Source organism: Equus przewalskii, chromosome 26, assembly GCF_037783145.1.
Source record: "Equus przewalskii isolate Varuska chromosome 26, EquPr2, whole genome shotgun sequence".
Lineage (NCBI taxonomy): Eukaryota > Metazoa > Chordata > Mammalia > Perissodactyla > Equidae > Equus > Equus przewalskii.
Genome location: NC_091856.1, coordinates 19,002,370 through 19,022,289, shown reverse-complemented (window position 1 = coordinate 19,022,289; position 19,920 = coordinate 19,002,370). Strand labels below are relative to the sequence as shown.

The following is a 19,920-nucleotide window of genomic DNA, read 5'->3' as shown; positions in this document are numbered from 1 at the left end:
GGGGCACTGAGGCACCACAGGGGCTAGATTTTCCAGGGACCTGCCTCTGTGATCACCGCATAAATGACGATGGTGGTGATGGTGGTGATGGTGATGATGGTGACGGTGATGATGGTGGTGGTGACGATAGGATGGTGATGGTGATGATGGTGATGATGATGGGATGATGATGATGATGGTAATGGTGATGATAGTGATGATGGTGATGAAGTTGATGGTGATGATGATGGTGATGATAGTGATGATGGTGATGAAGTTGATGGTGATGATGATGGTGATGATAGTGATGATGGTGATGAAGATGATGGTGTTGATGGTGATAGGATGGTGATGGTGATGGTGGTAATGGTGATGGTGATGATGGTGATGGTGTTGATGGTGATGATAGGATGGTGATGGTGATGGTGATGGTGATAATGATGGTGATGGTGATGGTGATAGGATGGTGATGGTGATGGTGGTGATGGTGATGATGGTGATGGTGATGATGGTGATGATTATAGGATGGTGATGGTGATGGTGGTGATGGTGATGATGGGGATGATGGTGATGATGATGATGGTGATGGTGATGTTGGTGATGATGATGATGATGGGGATGGTAATGGTGGTGTTAATGTTGGAGATGGTGATGATGGCGGTGATGATGGTGATAATGATGGTGATGGTGATGGTGATGATGATGGTGTTGATGATAGGATGGTGATGGTGGTGATGGTGATGGTGATGGTGATGATGATAGGATGGTGATGGTGGTGATGGTGATGTTGGCGATGATGATGATGATGGGGATGGTAATGGTGGTGTTAATGTTGGAGATGGTGATGATGGCGGTGATGATGGTGATAATGATGGTGATGATGGGACCGGTGATGGTGATGGTGTTGATGAATATGAGGGTGGTGGCTGCTGTTTACTGAGCACTCACTTGGGGTCCAGGGAGGTTAGGTAAGTCAGCTGCTCTAGGACTCTAAGGTGGGCAGTGGAAGAACCGGGACGTGAAGCCAGGCTCCGCAGAGCTCACACACTAAGCCAGGGATCAGTGAACTTTCTCTGCAGAGGACCAGATAGTGAATATTGTCAGCCTTGTGGGCCACACAGTCTCTGTGGTAACAACTCACCTCTGCACATCAGCAGCCCTGGACGATACGTGAACGACGAGCGTGGCTGTGTCCATTAACCCTTACTCACCCAAACAGGCCGCAGGCTGCCGGCTCCTGCTCTAAACCGCCGTCCCGCACCTGGGGCTCCTCCAGTCCTGAGCTTCAGATGGTCTTCCTTGGCCGTCTGCCTGCTTCCAGACTTCTCTCTCACACACTGGGCTGTCTACCACGTGAAACCCATCCTCAAGTGATGGAGACCTGCTCCAACTGAGAGATTAGTTCATTCACTGGTTGGTTTACTCATCCAATCCAGCCATTCATTGCTGTCGTTATCACTATAATAATGATTACTGGAAATGTTCTTTTTTCTTTTTTCCCCTTCTTCTTCTCTCCAAAGCCCCCCAGTACATAGTTGTATATTCTAGCTGCGAGTGCTTCTGGTTGTGCTCTGTGGGACCCCACCTCAGCATGGCCTGATGAGTGGTGCCATGTCCGCGCCCAGGATCCAAACGAGTGAAACCCTGGGCCGCTGAAGTGGAGCGCGTGAACTTAAACACTCGGCCACGGGGCCGGCCCTGTACCATACAAATATTATTAATAAAATTATTAATATAGAACGCCATAGACTTTGGGGTCAAAGCGGGGTTACAATCCCAGCACAGAGATTTATCAGCTGGAGATTTTAAGTCAGTGGTTTAACCTCTCTGAGTCTCAGTTCTCTCTTCTGTAAGGTGGGGATGATGGTCCCTGCCCTGCCTCCCTTTCGGGCCTGCCATAAAGAGAATGAAAGGCCATGTAAGCTCTTCATGCAGTGTTTGGCCCCCACCAAAGGGCTCCACTAAAAGGTAGCATTTATTGTTACAAAACATGTTTGTTGAGTGCCTGAGTGATGGTGTGAATGAAGGTAGGGCCTTTTGGGTGGGTTTGCCCCAACCCTGACTTGGCCCTGCCTGTACCTCCCCTCCCTGCCAGGTGAACTTGTACTCGGACCCGCCCCAGCCCAGCCACAGCATCCACATGGGGACAATGCCCCAGGGGACCAAGGTCCTGGCCTTCACCATCCCACAGCCGCACTCTGTGGAGCGGAGGCTGGGCCCCACCGAGGCCCTGCCAGCCGCTGAGGCCTCAGGTGAGTCTGGGGGACGAGATGTGGCTGGAGGGTGTCTTCTGCCTGTGATTCTGCTCTGGGGGCACCTGGTTCACCTTGGGGATGGGACTGGCTTCATGCCAGGGGAGGGAGGGAGGCGAGGCCCCACTCTGGGCCGTTTGACTTGAAGAAGCCAAAAGGAGGTGTGGGCAGTGTCCCGCTTTGAGCCAGAACAGCCAGGTGAAGCCCACACTCTGTCACTTAGCCGCTGGGTGATCTTGAGCAAGTTGCATAACATGGAGCATTGTCACTGTGGAGCGACATTAGGGCCCTGCTCCCACCTTTGCCATGTGCCATCCCCGTTACTCCCTGCCTCAACCTGGGGGAGTGCGCACTGGTGTCACCCCACTGACGGCTGAGACCAACGCTCGGAGAGGGGAGGACATCCTGCAGGTCACATTGCTACAAGGGGGCAGGGCGGGATTTGAACCCGCACCTTTCTGAGTTAGAGCCCACACCATTGACCTGGAGCCCGGAGGCCTGGCTTAGCTCCAGCTGCATGATCAGGGCAGATGCGGCCCTTGTTCTCTCCTGTAAATGGAGACAGTACTGCCCAGCCACTTCCTCGCGCCTATGTGAAGATGGCGTGATCGCGAGATGACCGAGCTGTCACTTGATGATGGAGGGGGTGACGGTTTGAGGTGGAGCATCCATCTCTCAGCCCAGGAGGGACTCTTCTTGGCCCCAACTGTCAGTGGTTGTGTATTCCAGAGTGGCCATCAGCTCGAGGAGACCTGAGCCGCCCCTCTGCCACCAGCTCGAGCACCCCAGGCTGTCTTCTGGAAAACCTGGGCATCGCCCAAGACCAGCCCTCCGCGGAGCCGACCGAGGCACTGGCTTCTCAGGCCAGGTGGTTCCTGGCCAAGGTGAGCGGAGCCCCAGCTTTGCCCGTCTGAGACATAGCTCACGGGAGAAAGCAGAGCCTCTGCGGGGTGGTGGAGGGGCCCACTTGTCACTCCCCAGCCAGGGTTAACCTGGCATCTCGAGAACGTGAGCATTCCTCCTGGGTTTTGGGACCACACGAGTCCAGCCTCCTCCTCGTCCCCCAGTGCTGGGCTGAACTCCTTTCTTTGGCATGTCTCTCATCTACTCTCTCCGGTTGTGCTTGAAAGTGTGTCTGCTTTGCCCCCGGGGGGACCCTTAGTGCTGTCAGGGTTCTACAAGGATGACAGAAGCTCCACGCTGCCTTTTCCCCTTCAGAATAAATTGCCCGCTTCTTAGTTCATTTCATTACAGAAATCAATTCTGAGCCACCTCTCAAGGGGCCTATATATTTTCATCAAACCGTCCAAACAACTGAATGGTTTGCGGGTCTGTTTATAACTATACCCTTGGCCTTATTCCAAAAGTGCCTTAAAGCAGCTTAGAAAATACATGCATTATAACCACATTCTGAAAACGGAAGTGAGGAACTGGGGCAAAGGGGAAGTAAAAGTAGAAAAAAAATAAAATGAATGTAGGGCGAAGCGAGTAAACAGAATGTTCCGTTGGACCCTGAGCACTTTCCTAGATTCACATTTGGCTTTGAACTTCCCAGTTGGCAAGGCAAAAAGGGAAATGCCATAGTTACAGACATCGCTGTGTCCATTGAACCAATTCCTTCAGGGAAACGCAGCCATTCTTTTCTTTTTTTCTTTTGGTAACAGCTTTGTTGAGATATAATTTACATCCTGAACAGTGCACTCATTTAAAGTGGATACTTCGGTGGGTTTGCGTTTATTCAGAGTCGTGCAGCCATCACCACAATCAGTTTAAGAACATTTCCATCATGCGGATAGAAACGCCACATCCGATAAGCAGTCGCTCTCCATCCCTTTCCCCAGCCCCTGGCAGCTGCTCCGCTACGTTCTGCCTCTACAGTTTGCCTGTTCTGGACATTTCATATAAATGGATTCATAGAACATGTGGCCTTTTGTGTCTGGCTTCTTTCACTTAGCATAATGTTTTCAAGGCTCATCCCTGTTGTAGCAGAATGAGCAAGCACTTTATTCCTTTTTGCCACCACCATTCTGTGTTCTGTAACTGGACAGACGTTTCTCCCGTGTCCTGTGTGTTGCAGAGTAAAGCAAAGCCAAGGTCATCGCGATGAGCAGGAGCTGGGGCCCCACTTGACCCCTAATGATCCAGAGCTGCACTGTCCACTACAGGAGTCACTGGTCACACATGGCTCCTGAGTCCTGGACGTGTGGCCAGTGCAAATTGAGATGTGCTGTCAGTCACACACACGCACACCGGATTTCAGACTTAGTGCAACAAAAAGAGTGTAAGAGCTCCTTAATGAGTTTTTCTATTGATTACATGTTGAAATAATATTTTAGGTTTATAAAATTATTATTAAAATTAATTTACCTATTTCTTTCTTCATTTTTAATATGGCTACTAGAAAATTTTAAATTACATATGTAGCTGACATTACATTTCTATTTTATGTTATATAAATTATATAGTATATTATAATATATTATATACATTTTTATATTATATTTCAGCTCTCATCTACAGCTTTCCTAGAAATGATTCTCAAGTCATCCTTTGCTATTTTTCCTAATTAAAAATTTTGGGGGACCCTGGCCTGGTGGCATAGCCATTAAGTTCGAGCACTGTGTTTCACTGTCCCCGGGTTTGCCAGTTTGGATCCCAGGCACAAACCTACGCACCGCTTGTCAAGCCATGCTGTGGTAGCCATCTCACATATAAAGTAGAGGAAGATGGGCATGGATGTTAGCTCAGGGCCAGTCTTCCTCAGCAAAAAGAGGAGGATTGGCAGCAGATGTTAGCTCAGGGCCAATCTTCCTCAAAAAAAAAACAAAAGCCAGGAAATTCTTCTTTGTAAGGGTAATGGATGCACACAGTAAAGGCCCTCACATGGTACAAAGGGGATATTCAGTGAAAATGTTTTCTCCCTCCATTGCCCTTCTGTTCCGTGCAAAAATGTTCCACACACACACATGCTTTTATCGAAATGGCCACATAAGTATATGTATTATCCTGTACCTTGACTTTTTTAATGTCCCAAATTTGAATGTTTGTTTCTGAGTAGGCAGTGAATTCACTTCGTTCAAAGTTCAAAGGATTCATGGAGTAGAAAACCTCCCTCCCACTGCTGTCCCCCCACCACCCAGTTCTCCTCCCCAGAAGCAATTAATGTTTCACTTTCTTGCCTTCTTCTAGAGACGATTTCTAGTACATAAGCAAGTGTATTTACATGTGTCTGTAGATTTCATACAGACGGTAGTGAACTGTAAACGCTGTCCTGTACCCTGATTCGATGCTGGAAAGTAGGTCTCAGAGGCATTGATACATCAGGACATCCCCATGTGCCCTCCTCTTCTTGATGGCTGTGTACTATTCCACGGAGAGGCATTTCGAGTTTTTCCTGTCGCCCGCTGACCGTGCCGCCGTAAATTTCCTGCCTCCGAGGTCTTCCTTCCTGCACATGAGTGAGCGTGCTTTGCTGTCGATAAATTCCTGGAGGTTCCACTTCCGTTTTTCCTAAGGTGGCCGTGCCCGACGCCCACCCGTCGTGGAGTCATGGAGTCGCTGTCAGTGGTGGACCCACCTCCTGAGGCGGGACCCAGCTCCTCACGCCAAAGTGTGAATGTGGCTGCGTGCGGGAGTCAGCGGGGCTCCTCCTCCAGCGTCTGGATTCATGGAGTGTGTTTCCCCCCGTCCCCATGTCCAGGTGGAGTCCTTCATGGCCCTGATGCAGACAGGACGGCTGACGCCCCGGGACCAGCTCAAGGTACGGCCACTCAGGAGACGCCCTGGGAGCCGCAGACAGTTGCTCCGTCTCCCATGGCAGAGTCTCTGGAGCCTCGTTTGCCACAAGGCTGGCCAGGGAATCCCAGACACAGTGTCTCCTTCTAGAACAAACAGCCCCGCTGAGCTTTCCGTGATAGTGATTGTTGTTGACCAGTCGTTCCCACTTGTGAAGCATGTGCTGGCAGGCCAGGCACTGCGGTACATTATTGCCTTTTACCAGCATCAAAACCCAGGGGGCAGTTACAATCATTGCCCCCATTTAACTGGGATGGACCTGAAGCCCAGAGAGGTGACTCAGAGGCCACAGGGCTGGTAGGCAGCAGAGCTCAGACCCAGGTCCGTCTGAATCCCAAGTCCAGGGGCATCCTCGCTGCCCTGCACAGTGTCCCCCTGAGTATCCTGCCTCTCAGTGACCAGAAAAAGGCCTTTTCTTTTTTTAAGATTTTTGTATTATAAAAGTAATTGCCCAAAATTTGAAAACCAGAGGGAAAAGGGAAGAGGAGACCCCTAATCTATTATTGGCCTGTTTCCTTTTGGACTTTCGTATTTCTGGATAACTATGATCAGATGTAAAATTCAGGTTTCTAGTGCATCAGCCAGGGTCCCAGGAGGGAACAGACGATGCTCTCGAAGCTGAGAGTGGGGGTCATTGAGGGGCTGTGAGCAGGGCTGTGGGCAGCATGAGGGGGCCCGACAGGACCAGGGAAGCCCGGGGACTCGCACCTGCCTTAACTGTCCCTCCCAGGTGTCTCTCCTCCCACCCCAGACCTTTTATGGATGCTTCCCGCTGCACAGACCCCACGGGAAGCCGGTGGGCCGGGAGCCCAGTGATGCTGGAGGCACAGAGCAGGGTGGGGACAGGAGCTGAGGGAGGGCTCGGAGGGGCCAGGGCATCGCTCTTGGTTTGTAAAATATATTATGATTTTTTTACTATCTTAATATATAGATGTCACCTACATCTTCTAGTACAAAATGTGTGCTCCGTATTATGTTATCTCATCGAGCGGGTGATCAAGGGCCTTGAAAATCAAAGCCATCCTTCTCCGTCCCCTTTATCCTGGTTCCCCCACATCCAGGGAGGTTGGGAGCTCTTGGAAGAGCAAGCTTGACTGGGGACCAGACTCTAGTTATCCTTGGCCTCAGCCTGAGCATCAGATGAGTGAGCTGGGGATGGCTTTAAGCCAGGGATAACGGTCCTGCCTCTGGTAGTTTAAGCTGTGTATTAGCTGTCCTTACGTTTACTCTGGGGACCTGGTGTAATTGTTAGGACCATGATCTCTGGAGCCAGAGGACCTGGGTTCCAGTCCTGGCTCTACAACTTACTGTGTGACCCTCACCAACTTAAATAACCTCTCTGTGCCTTAGTTTCTTCCTCCTTAAATGAAGATGATAAACTACTGCTCTCATTAAGATTATGTTGAAGATTGAATGAATAATGCAAAGTGCGTTAGCGCAGAGCCTCCAGGCTCAATGGTGATAACGATGTCACGGATCGTGGTAGTCTATAAGGATTGGGGGAAAGAGTGACTAATGTTCCAAAATCCACAGTTCTGAGAATCGAGAATGAGGATCCATGGTCTCTCCACTACTCGGTCCTTATGGGGACATGGTGATAGCATATTTGACATTACGACCATCATGGGACATCAGGGTTCTTGGAGGTCTACCCAGGAAAAACGGGTCCCCTCTGGAGCCGGGGCCAAGACTCTAAGCCGTGCCGCTGCCATGCTAGTCTGATGGCGGAGAGCTTGCCCAGGGCCGCCAGGCTCCAGAGGGTCCTGACCCCAGCCTGCCGGGGACTCGGTGGCCAGGAGGCCACCACAGACCCAGGGTGAGCCCCGTGGCCCCCCATGAGCTGTCCTGTGCACTGCGTCTGCAGGGACTGAGCCCACGGGGCTGGGCACTCAGCTCTGCCTGGTCTGGTCCGGTTTCAGGGCTTCCAGCGGCTGAAGGCTGCCCACGCAGCCCTGGAGGAGGAGTACCTGAGGGCCTGCAGGGGGCAGCCCCTGGCCCAGCAGCCCACCGGCTCCGAGGGGACGCCTGGGAAGTTCGACCCTGGCAGGTGCGTGCTGGGGAGGGAGGCCAGGGAGGCCAGATGGGGCAGGCCCGGGTTCCCTCGGTCACCAGAGGCACACCCCATCCTCATAATTCAGACACTGGGGCAACAGGAAGAAATCCTATCCCAGTTAGCAACATATCCAAATGGGGGGATGCTGGAAAGCTGAGATTTGTCACCTTTTGGACTCACTGCAATGAGAAGTGACCTGGGAGATAAGAGCTGAAACCTCTCATTAGAGAATGGGGAAACTGAGGCCGGAAGGGGGAGGGATTTACTCAAGGTCCCACAGCCTGTTGGTGGCAGAGGGGGGCTCAGGCTGAGGCCCCCTCATTCCTAGTGAGTCCACTTTCATCTTGTTTATTTCGAGTTCTCCGCAGACTCTGAATGATCACATTAAGTGGACCCTCCGTGGGCATCCTCTGGGACCTCTGCTCTGAAGGCCCCCAGACCTGCCCAATGGGGCTGCCGTCCAGCCTCCCACTGCTGATGTCTCCCCCTTCCAGGGAGCTGGAGGCAGAGATATTCCAGCTGGGGATTCGCCTGGAAGAGCTGAAGGACCATGTGGAGCAGAACCAGCAGGAGCCGGAGCAAACCGGGTCGGACTCAGCTCTGGACAGCCCCCCAGCCACGCCCTCCCCCAACCAGCCGACCGGCCTGCCCTCTCCTTCCGGACAAGCCCCCGAGCTGGCCACCCAGATCCTCTGCCCTGAGGTACCTCTTTGCCCAACCATATTGGACTGTTTCTTCGTTCCTTCTTTTCTTCGTGAATTGGGCTTCTTCCCTACCTCTTTATGAAGTATGAGCCATATGCCAGGACCCATGACACATGGTGGGATCTCAGTGGGAAACAAACAAACAAAATAGGTGGCCTCTACCCTCTTGGGGTTTTCTGTCTAGTTGAACTAGTTCCACACCGTTATTTAACTATAATTTTGATTAGTGCTCTGAGGGAGAATCATGGGGTTCTGTGAGAGGAGGTAATAGGGTAACATAACTGAGTTTAGGGGGTCAGAGAAACTTTCCTTAAGGAAGTAATGTTGAAAGGAGATCTGAGGGTGAGTAGGAATTAGTAGGTGCAGAAGAGGAAGTCATTCAGCATAGAAAACAGGCTGTGCAAAGGCCCTGTGGTTGGAGTATGGAAAGTGAGGGGGCAGTTGTCTGAGAGATGCGGCTGGAGAAGCAGGTAGGGGCTCCATGAAGTAGGGGCTTGTGGGTCACATCAAGGGCTTGGTCTTAAATGCTACTGGGTTTTTGTGCAGAGGACAAGGTGAGAAGATTTGCAGGTGGGCCCATCAGAGGTGGGGAGGTGGCGGGCAGGTAGAGAGATGCACGTGGACTTGGGGGAGGTTTAGAAGGCACATTTGACTGGACTTGGAGTGGTGGTGACATGGGAGGGAGCCCAGGCTGACCTCCAGGCTTGGGGCTTGTGGTACTGGGTGGATCTGGGGACTGTTCACAAAGGTGACAGGGCCGTGCCTGGAAGGGGCCTTGTGGAGTCCTTTCAGCCCCCGTCACAACCCGTGAGAGGCCATCACTGTGTTGCAGTTGAGCAACCTGAGCGTAGAGGGGGAGGCTGCCTTGTTGCTGGCGCTCCTTGCTGCCTTTGCTGCCAAGACTTGTCGGCTGGGGATGGAGCAGGAGAGGCGGGGGGCTGCTGGAGGCTGGGCGCTGGTCGCATGTCCACGATGCTGAGGTCTCAGTGCCCGGGTTGTGGGGGAAATTCTCTCGCTGCACTCTGCCCCAGAGGGTAGGAAAATGACCAGGCGCTGTCTCAGGCACTAACGGGTGAAAACCCATGCACATCGTCCTGAGGGGCTCCATGCTCCCGCCGTGAAGGCGTTTTGGGGGGTGGGGTGTCCATACTGGAATGGAGCCGGGTCAGGAGAGGTGCTTCTGACAGGAACTCGGGGTCCACATCTCAGCCCTGCCTCTTGCTTTGTGACTTTGGGTGAATCATCGGAGCCTCAGTGGCGTGTCTGTAAAATGGGTTGCAGTAACCGTCTATACCGGCGGGGTCGTGCTGAGTGGTGTCTGGCAGTCCTGGGCACAGAGTCGGTACTCAGTTCACGGCAGCCAGTGTTGAAGGTCACGTGGTCCGGTCCCCACGTTCTGCACACACATAAGGGCGGTGGGGTTGGTGGGTCTAACCTGTTTCTTCCACTTCAGCACCGGCGTGACCCTGGCCTGAGGTAGGTCCTTAGAAAGTGGCGTTTAGGTGTCTGCTGAATCTCTGCCCCTCCGTGTCTCTGGCCCCAGCCTGACGCCCCCAGCGTCGGTCCCTGCCCGTTGCACGTGAACGTGGAGCTGAGCGCGGCCAGCAGTGAGGTGGGGGACACGCCACTGGGCCTCCCGGCCCCACTCAGGCCCACGGAGCTGCTGATGGAGCAGGATTTCCACGGCCTCCTGGAGCGGTGAGTGCCCGCCAGGAGGGAGGCCGGGGCGTCTGGCCCGGGGGCTGGGCCTGCTGCGCAGAAGTCACACTCCTCTGTGCGTTCTTCTGCAGGTACCTCAGCGTGAAGTCCCTCCCAGAGGCCCTGAGGACGGAGGAGGAGGAGGCGGAGGCGGAGGGTCAGGGCCACACCCAGGAAGTTGACGGCCTGGCTCCCCCTCCAGGGAAGGCAGAGGCCACCAGGCTCCCCACAAGGCCGCTCCCGGCGCAGGCCGAGAGAAGTCACGGGGCCCCGCTCGAGTATGTCGGCAGCCTCCCCACTTATCCCACACCAACCCGGCGACCGCAGGGCACGAATGGCGACTGTCATAGTGCGCCAGCCACCCCTTTACCGTTTAGAAATGGCTTTCCTGACCCGTAGCTCAGTGTCTCCCCAAAATGTGGAACTTATGCCACTGATAGCCCTTGACATGATTTGGGTGACGTGAGACCTTCGATGTGACAGACGTGGCATTAAATAACATTATTCTCCTTTTCCGTCTCAGACCTTCCAACTCTGTCAAGGAGAAGGTCTCAGTTAGGGCTAGTATGTCTTCAAGACCTCTCTTGATCTTCCTTTAAAAAGAGAGAGAGAGAGGGGCTGGCCTGGGGGTGAAGCGGTTAAGTTCGCATGTTCCACTTCCGTGGCCCAGGGTTCGCCGGTTCGGATCCCAGGTGCGGACGTGGCAAGCCATGCTGTGGTAGGCATCCCACATATAAAGTAGAGGAAGATGGGCACGGATGTTAGCTCAGGGCCAGTCTTCCTCAGCAAAAAGAGGAGGATTGGTGGCAGATGTTAGCTCAGGGCTAATCTTCCTCAAAAAAAAAAAAGAGAGAGAGAGAGAGAATAAGCGAGCGGACTCAGGCCCAGAGGCTTAACAGGCAACAGGATCTATCTAGAATATAGTAATATTGTTTTCGTGTTTTCTGTATTTATTTCCAAAGTTAGTTTCTATTTGTAGTAGGAGATACTGGTCTTCTGTTTATAATAGTGACCTGAAGTCGTCTTGAGTAGATTGAAGTTTATAGAAATGGCTGATGTAGGGAAGGTGGTATGCGCGTTCCTGGAACCTGGGAAGCAGTGCTCCAGCTCACTTGTTTCCACGCTATTTCTCCTGTGGCATGTTGGGTGGGTTTTGTTGGCATCCTCATTTTTCAGTTGAGAAATGTGAGGTTCAGAGAGGGGCGGCGCCTTGCCCAAGGTCACACAGCTAGAAGGTGGCAGAACCAGGGTGGGCCCGCAGGGGTGTCTGCCCCCAGAGCTTGCGTCCTGCACTCCCTGGCTCCTGGGACAGGGCTGCCCGGTCATGCCAGGGCTCAGGGTGGGTGTGCCTCTCCTTCCCTGCCAGAGAGACCCTGGAGCAGATGGTGTCTGGGAAGCCAGCAGGCTCGCTCACATCCATGGCTAGAGATGGGCACCCACAGGGCCTGGGCAAAGCTGAGGCGGCCTCTCCAGGCCCTAGAAGACCACCCCCCGCTCGGGACACCAAGTGCGCTGCATCCCACCAGAGCAGTCTGACCAGCCTAGAGGGAAGTGGCATCTCTGAGCGCCTTCCACAGAAGTCTCGTCACCAAGCGGGCAGACCCCACGTGGAGGTGAGTGTCCACAGGAGGTGTGGGCTCTGAGCCTCGAGGCCATTCCCTGGATCGCCTGGCACTTTCTGCCTCAGAGCCTTGGCTCATGCCATTCCTTCTCAGAATCCCTGCCATTCAGAATGCTGCCCAGTATTCAGGGCTTGTGCCCAGTGCCACCTCTCCGCCGGAGCTCCTCGCACCCCATCCCTCTGCCAGGAGGTCTTGTTTCTCCTCTGAGAGTTCGGAGCCCATTTCCTGTTTTCTCTGAGCCCGCTCTGAGCTGGGGTGGGGGGCGTGGGCCGTCCTTGACTCCGTGCCCTGTTTGTGCCATTAGCGCAGCGATTTTGAAACTGTTGCAGGGGTCACAGATCACATGGAAATGTGACTTACACTATGGATCCTCCCCAAGGATAACGTGTATGTCTCCATGTGGACACACACGCACGCACCTGCCCATGCGTACACACCTGCCCATGCATGCGCACCTGTGGTGCTGTGACCCCCTGGTGAGGAACCTGCACCAGACCGTGAACGCCCTGAGGACAGCACCGGTGTCACTCTGTGTTCTGTGTGCCTTGCGTTAGGCCCCGTGTGTAGGAGGCGTCATGGTTGATGGGTTTTGTCTTCCCGGTTCTTCGGGCCTGGGTTTCTGCATCAGGACCACGGCGTTCCAGGCCCAGCCAGGAGGCGTGTGGAGATGCGAGTCCCGTCCCTGCACCGGGACCCCTCCCTCCTGCCCCTCTTTCTCTTCTTCAGCTCAGGAAATCGGCTCCAGGGCTTCTCCCCAGTGCGCTGGCTCCCCCTCCTCAGGGAAGCGGGACTTCTGCGGGGTCCTCTCGGGCGTGCAGTCGCTGCTGCTGACCCGGGGCTCGGGCTGGGTCCTGAGCCCGAGGACCCTCCCACCTGGGCCTGGGTGTTGGGCAACGGGCCAGCCCCCGTCTGTGAGCCTCGGAATGGGAGGCCCAGGCCAGGGCTGGAGCGATTCCCAGTGTGTCTCGGGCACATTCCTCAGACTTAAAGGGATCCTGCCTCCTTCAGGAGCCCTGGATGGCATCCCCCGAGACAGACAGTGGCTTCGTGGGCTCAGAAACCAGCAGAGTGTCGCCCCTCGCCCAGACCCCGGAGCACCGGCTGTCCCACATCAGGTATCCTGGGGACCCCCACCATTGTCCCATCAGTGTCACACACCAGGAATGGCCTGCGAACCAACGTGCCTGTGAGCCCAGAACAGGGGCGGACAGAGCGGGCATTCTCAGATCCCTTGTTTCATCCCCCAGTGAGGGCTCCCTACCCCCATCTTATTGATAGAGAGGAACTGAGGTTCAGAGAAGGAGAGTGACTTGCCAAGCGTCACTCAGCCGATTAGCGACAGACCGGGAAATAAATATTTGTTGAGCAAATGAATGAGTGAACAGTGAATGAAGGACGTCTACAGGGAGAGTGGCGTGAGATGAGCAGACACAAGGATCAAGGGCAATCAGGGTGGCTGCCTGGAAGAGATGGGCTGGAACTCAAAGGGAAGGGAGGGGATGTGGGTGAAGGGTGGGGTGACAGAGCCACCATGTAGAGTGACGGCCTCCAGAGCTGGGTGCAGGCCCCTCAGGAGGCCCACCTGGTGACGGGAAGAATGGATTAGAAATTCTATTTCTCTGAATATTTTCTAAAAACGAAATTGAGCTTTATAATTTTGCATACATGGGTGGGCAGTACAGCTGTGCCGTTTATAAAGAAATGCATGTATAACAGGGGTGCATCCTCAGAAATTCTGTCCTGCCGGGATGCGAAGTCCCAAAGGTCAGGAGCTCACGGGGTTAGCGTGTGGAGGGGCTCGGAGGCCGCGGCCTTTCTCAGGGTGACCTCAACGTGTCTCTCCCTCCATGGTCCCTCAGCGCCCCAGGGCCACTAACCCAGCCCTTCACTGCGTCTGCACCCCGGAATGCAGCCTCCTACCCCCAGACCAGGGGTCCTCCGGTCCCCAGAAGAGTCGCTGAGCCCAGCACACCCAGGAGCCGAGCCCAGAGGCGCCCCTCCGGCCGGGACAGTCCCCGCCGGCAGAGGGCACCCAGCTTCCGCCTGGAGCGGGCACTGGCGGCCGAGATGGGTGAGTAGATGCAGCTGAGATGGGCAGCCCCTGGGGGGTGGCCAGATTGCATGGATTAAAAAATAAAACCAACAAAGGGCTTACCTTCCCCTTTAGGGTACAAAACATCATAAAGGTTCATTGTAGGAAAATTTGAAATTACGGACAGAGTGGGCCAAAGGGAAGGAAAGGAAAAGATATGCTGGAAACCATTGCTGCTGACATTTTGGTGTGGAACCTGCGGGTTGTTCTCTGTGCCAGCGTGTGTGTGTTGATTGACACGCACTTAAAACGAACATGGGACCATATTATACACGAATGTCTGATAACCTTTTTTTCTCTAAACATTGTGTCATGCACACTTTCCATGTCTATAAAATCTATGATTTAGTTTTTACATTTAAGAAATGAATTTATTTCCTTAAAAAAAGAAATAAAACAAATAGACAGGAAAGAACATAAGTGGGTGAATTTTCACGAGGTGAACACAGGCCAGGAAAGTCAACATGGTCAGAACCCCAGAAGCTGCCCGCCCAGGCCCCCTCCAGCCACTCCCACCCCTCCCCGAGGGAACCCCTGTCCTCGCTTCTAACACCCCACATTTGCTTGGCCTCTTTTGAAAGTTCAATGTTTAACATTTTTTTTAATTAAACTTTAATTAAAAATTTAATTAATTACTGGTTCCCAGAGATCCCACGTGTCCTTGACTTAGTGTCTCCCAATGATATCTTGCAAAACTACTGTGCGATGTCACCACCAGGTGTTGACATGGATTTGGTCCAGATACAGAACAGGCCACCACCGGCTCCCTCGTGTTGCCCTTTTATAGACACACCCGCTTCCCCCTGCCCCACCCCCTCCTCAGCTCCTGGTGACCGCTAATCTGCTCTCCATTTCTCTAATTTTGCCATTTCAAGAATGTTACATAAATGGAATCATATACCATATGACCTTGTAGGATTGGCTTTTTCACTCAGCATAATTCTCTGGAGATTCATCTGGATTGTTCCATGTCTCCATAGTTTGTCCCTTTACCGATTGCTGGTTGTTTTTAATGCGCGGGCCAGACTAGCGGTCTGGACCTCCAGCCGCCCATCCCTTTGAGAGGCTGCAGTTTTGAACCTCTCCCCAGAAACACGCACACAGGCAAGGGTGTGACTGCATTTTCAGAGGGAGGGGGAGGCTGTGAAGCCAGTCCCAGAACCACGTGGTGATGCACCACAGAGCTGGGGGGCCCACGTGGAGGAGCCACGAGCTCTTTGCTAGTCGGGGAAGGTCCCGAAGACTTGGCTCTGATGCGGAGACGGCGGGCTGGAGGGGGCGCTCTCACCCGCAGCAGCTCTGCAGGCCACGCTCTGCACCCCAAGCTCCCGGCACAAACCGCATCTTCTGGTTTGAGGTCAGTGGGTCATTGACCTCATCAGGAACTTCATTTGTGACCTCAGCTGGGCACCTTCTCTTGCCCCCCAATCCTTCCACCCACACACGATCCCGCTTCGATGGGCGTCCCTGCGTGAACTCACTTGGGTCTCTTTCTGCCTCCCCAGCGCTCCCAGGCTCCGAGCTGGAGGGGCGAAAGCGGGTTTCTGAACAGCGGCCCCGCAGCACGACCGTCAGCCCGCCCAGCACCCCGGCCCCTGCACCTGCCGTTCTGCCCCGTGGACTGACAGAGACCACCTCCACCCTACTGCTCACCAGGACAGGGCGAGAGTAAGCTGGGGACGTGGGCACTGGCGATTCAAGCTCATCATAGGGCTGGGAGAGTGATGCCCGGGAGGCAGGGGCTCGGCCCGTGGTGGCTGTGCTGGGCCACACAGACCCGGGTGTCCCGCCTCCCAGCTCAGGGCTGTTCTCCTGGGACCTCAAGGACCTAGCCTTTGAGGAAGCTCCTCCAGCCGTGGGCGATGACCTAGCGGTTTGCCTTCCTGGTGTTGAGACCTCACTCTCTGCCCTCCACAGCTCCCTTCCAGGCAGGTCTGCGCTTCCCACAGTGCGTTTCCTGCAGTGCATGCACTCAGTCTAAGACCTGAAAAGAGACTTCTCTTCTTTTTAATCCTAGCACAGTTTTTCTTTTCTTTTCTTTTTTATTATTTTATTGAGGTCTTAATGGTTTATAACATTGTGTAGTTTCAGGTGTACATTATTATTTCTCAGTTTCTGTATAGACTGCATTGTGCCCACCATCTAAATGTGCCCCTTTACCCCTTATGCCCACCCCCCAACCCCCTTCCCCTCCAGTAACCCCTAATCTGTTCTCTTTGTCCCTGTGTTTGTCTTTCACATATAAGTGAAATCATCTGGTCTTTTTCTCTCTCTGTCTGGCTTATTTTGCTTAACATCATACCCTTAAGGTCCATCCATATAGTTGAAAATGGCACAATTTTGTCTTTTTTGTGGCTGAGTAGTATTCCATTGTGTATATATACCAGATCTTTATCCCATCATCTGTCGATGGGCACTTGAGTTGCTCCCACATCTTTGCTATTGTGAATAATGCTGCAATGAACTTAGGGGTGCATAAGTCTCTTCGAATTGCTGATTTCAAGTTCTTTGGATAGATACCCAGAAGTGGGATAGCTGGGTCGTATGGTATTTCTATTTTTGATTTTTGAGAAATCTCCATACTGTTTTCCACAGCGGCTGCACCAGTTTGCATTCCCACCAGCAGTGTATGAGGGTTCCCTTTTCTTTGCACCCTCTCCAGCATTTGTTACTTTTTCTTTTGGTGATTGTAGCCATTCCAACAGGTGTAAGGTGATATCTCATTGTAGTTTTGATTGGCATTTCAGTAATACTTAGTGATGTTGAACATCGTTTCCTGTGCCTGTTGGCCATCTGAATATCTTCTTTGGAAAAATGTCTGTTCATATCCTCTGCCCATTTGTTGATCCTGCTGTTTGTTTTATTGTTGTTTAGTTAAGTGAGTTCTTTATATATTATGGAGATTAACCCCCTGTCAGATATATGATTTGCAGATAGTTTCTCTCAGTTGGTGGGTTGTCTTTTTGTTTTGTTCATGGTTTCCTTTGCCTTGCAGAAGCTTTTTAGTCTGATGTAGTCCCAGTTATTTATTTTTTCTTTTGTTTCCCTTGCCTGAGTAGACATGGTATTTGAAAAGATGCTACTAAGACTGATGTCAAAGAGTGTACTGTCTATATTTTCTTCTAGGAGTTTTATAGTTTCTGGTCTTACTTTCAAGTCTTTGATCCATTTTGAGTTAACCTTTGTGTATGGCGAAATATAATGGTCTACTTTCATTCTTTTACATGTGGGTGTCTACTTTTCCCAACACCATTTCTTGAGGAGGCTTTCCATTCTCCATTGTATGTTCTTGGCACCTTTGTCGAAGACTAGCTGTCTGGAGATGTGTGGTTTTATTTCTGGGCTTTCAATTCTGTTCCATTGATGTATGCATCTGTTTTTGTCCCAGTACCATGCTGTTTTGATTACTGTGGCTTTGTAGTATGTTTTGAAGTCAGGGATTGTGATGCCTCCAACTTTGTTCTTTTTCTCAGTGTTGCTTTAGCAATTCAGGGTCTTTTGTTGCCCCGATATGAATTTTAGGATTTATTGTTCTATTTTTGTGAAGAACGTCATTGGGATTCTGATTGGGATTGCACTGAATCTGTAGATTGCTTTGGATAGTATGGACATTTTAACTATGTTTATTCTTTCATTCCCTGTGCATGGAATATCTTTCCTTTTCTTTATGTCATCATCGATTTCTTTCAATAATGTCTTAGAGTTTTCATTGTGTAGGTCTTTCACCTCCTTGGTTAAATTTATTCCTAGACATTTTATTATTTTTGTTGCGATGGTCAATGGGATTGTATTCTTGAGTTCTCTTTCTGTCAGTTCGTTATGAGAGTATAGAAATGCAACTGATTTTTCTAAGTTGATTTTTCTCCCCTGCAACTTTGCTGTAGTTGTTGATTATTTCTATTAGTTTTCTGATGGATTCTTTAGGGTTTTCTATATATAGAATCATGTCTGCAAATAGCGAAAGTTTCACTTCTTCCTTTCCCATTTGGATACCTTTAATTTCTTTTTCTTGACTGACTGCTGTGGCCCAAACCTCCAGTACTATGTTGAATAAGAGTGGTGAGAGTGGACACCCTTGTCTTGTTCCTATTCTCAGAGGGATAGCATTCAGTTTTTGCCCATTGAGTATGATGTTGGGTGTGGGTTTGTCATATATGGCCCTTATTATGTTGAGGTATTTTCCTTCTATCCCCATTTTATTTATAGTTTTTGTCATAAATGCTGTTGGATCTTGTCAGATGCTTTCTCTGCATCTATTGAGGTGATCATGTGGTTTTTGTTCCTCATTTTGTTAATGTAGTGTATCATGTTGATTGATTTGCGGATGTTGAGCCATCCCTGCGTCCCTGGAATAAATCCCACTTGATCATGGTGTAGGATCTTTTTAATGTATTGCTGTACTCAGTTTGCAATATTTTGTTGAGAATTTTTGCATCTATGTTCATCAGTGATATTGGCCTGTAATTTCCCTTCTTTCTGTTGTCCTTCACTGGCTTTGGGATCAGGGTGATGTTGGCCTCGTAGAATGGGTTAGGAAGGGTTCCATCTTCTTCAATTTTTTGGAATAGTTTGAGAAGGATAGGCACTAAATCTTCTTTGAATGTTTGGTAGAATTTTACCATCTGGTCCTGGACTTTTATTTTTGGGGAAATTTTTTATTACTGTTTCAATCTCTTTAATTGGGATTGGTCTGTTCAGATTCTTTATTTCTTCTTGATTCAGTTTTGGGAGGGGTGTGAGTCTGAGAATTTATCCGTTTCCTCCAGGTTGTCTATTCTTTGGCATACAGTGTTTTATAGTATTCTCTTACAACCCTTTGTATTTCTTTGGTATCCGTGGTACCAGCACAGTTCTCCTACAAAGCAAGTTGCTCCTGGCTTGGTTAAACAGAAATGGGAAAATGGGTTGCTCAGTCCTCTTGCCTCTCCTCTGAGATGCTTTTGGCCCATCATCCATCACGTGCCACTGCTGGATGGGGGTGTCCATCCCAGAATGCACTGGGAAGACCGCTTTGCAGTCATCAGTCCTTGGGCCTGTGCGATCGTGGGGCTGTCCTGGTCCCTGTCTGTGAAGACGGGTCCGGTTGGTGCCGTCAGGCTTCCTGGCCTGAGTTTAATAAGTACACTCCGGCAGTCTCCTCTGACATCAGCATAGGAATTAGAGGCTTATTTGCCTAAGGCCTACCGGCCCCTGGAAATACAATAGTGGATGAGACAGTCCTTGGCCTCGTAAGGGTCACATCTTGAAGGATGGACAAAGAAACAGGCAGTCGCACCACCAGTGTAAGTCCAGTGGTGGCAGAGCCTCGAAGGACTGTGGGAGCACAGGGAGGGGGCCTCTAGCCCAGGCAGGGGCTGCAGAGAGGGCTTCCTGGAGGAAGTGGCATCTCAGCTGAGACCAGAAAGAAGAGAGGTGGAAGAGTATCCCCAGCAGAAGGAACAGCATGTGCAAAGGCCTAGAGGTGAGAGAGTGCCCATTACGTTTGAGGAGCCAAATGTTCATTCTAGCCTGATCCTCGGGTGCGAGGTGGTGGGTGTTGAGCAACAAAGGCAGAGAGGCAGACGGGGAGACCTGGGGGAGGTCTTGGAGGGCCTTGAACACTGTGACTAAAGGTTTGGACAGTGGCGGGGCTCAGAGAAGGTGCTCACGGAATGTTCGTGGACGCCTGCAGCCCCATCCGAGGACAGTGATGGGTGCCCAGCAGGCAGGGGTGTGGTCGGGGTAC

General features: G+C 51.7%; 1 protein-coding gene across 12 annotated transcripts in view; it reads left to right on the top strand.

The window, feature by feature from the left end:
* Positions 1–19,920, top strand: part of AKNA (AT-hook transcription factor) — a 102,574-nt gene that overhangs the window by 25,038 nt on the left and 57,616 nt on the right. For all 12 annotated transcript variants that reach the window (XR_011533567.1, XM_070596324.1, XM_070596322.1 and 9 more), the window contains 11 exons: positions 2,075–2,231; positions 2,961–3,115; positions 5,932–5,991; positions 7,946–8,073; positions 8,574–8,781; positions 10,327–10,481; positions 10,574–10,759; positions 11,848–12,094; positions 13,112–13,218; positions 13,963–14,174; positions 15,701–15,863. Coding sequence is in view for 11 of the 12 variants with exons in the window: in XM_070596324.1 (XP_070452425.1) it covers positions 2,075–2,231; positions 2,961–3,115; positions 5,932–5,991; positions 7,946–8,073; positions 8,574–8,781; positions 10,327–10,481; positions 10,574–10,759; positions 11,848–12,094; positions 13,112–13,218; positions 13,963–14,174; positions 15,701–15,863 (1,778 nt within the window). In the remaining variant the exon portion in view is untranslated. The remainder of the gene's footprint in view (positions 1–2,074; positions 2,232–2,960; positions 3,116–5,931; positions 5,992–7,945; positions 8,074–8,573; positions 8,782–10,326; positions 10,482–10,573; positions 10,760–11,847; positions 12,095–13,111; positions 13,219–13,962; positions 14,175–15,700; positions 15,864–19,920) is intronic.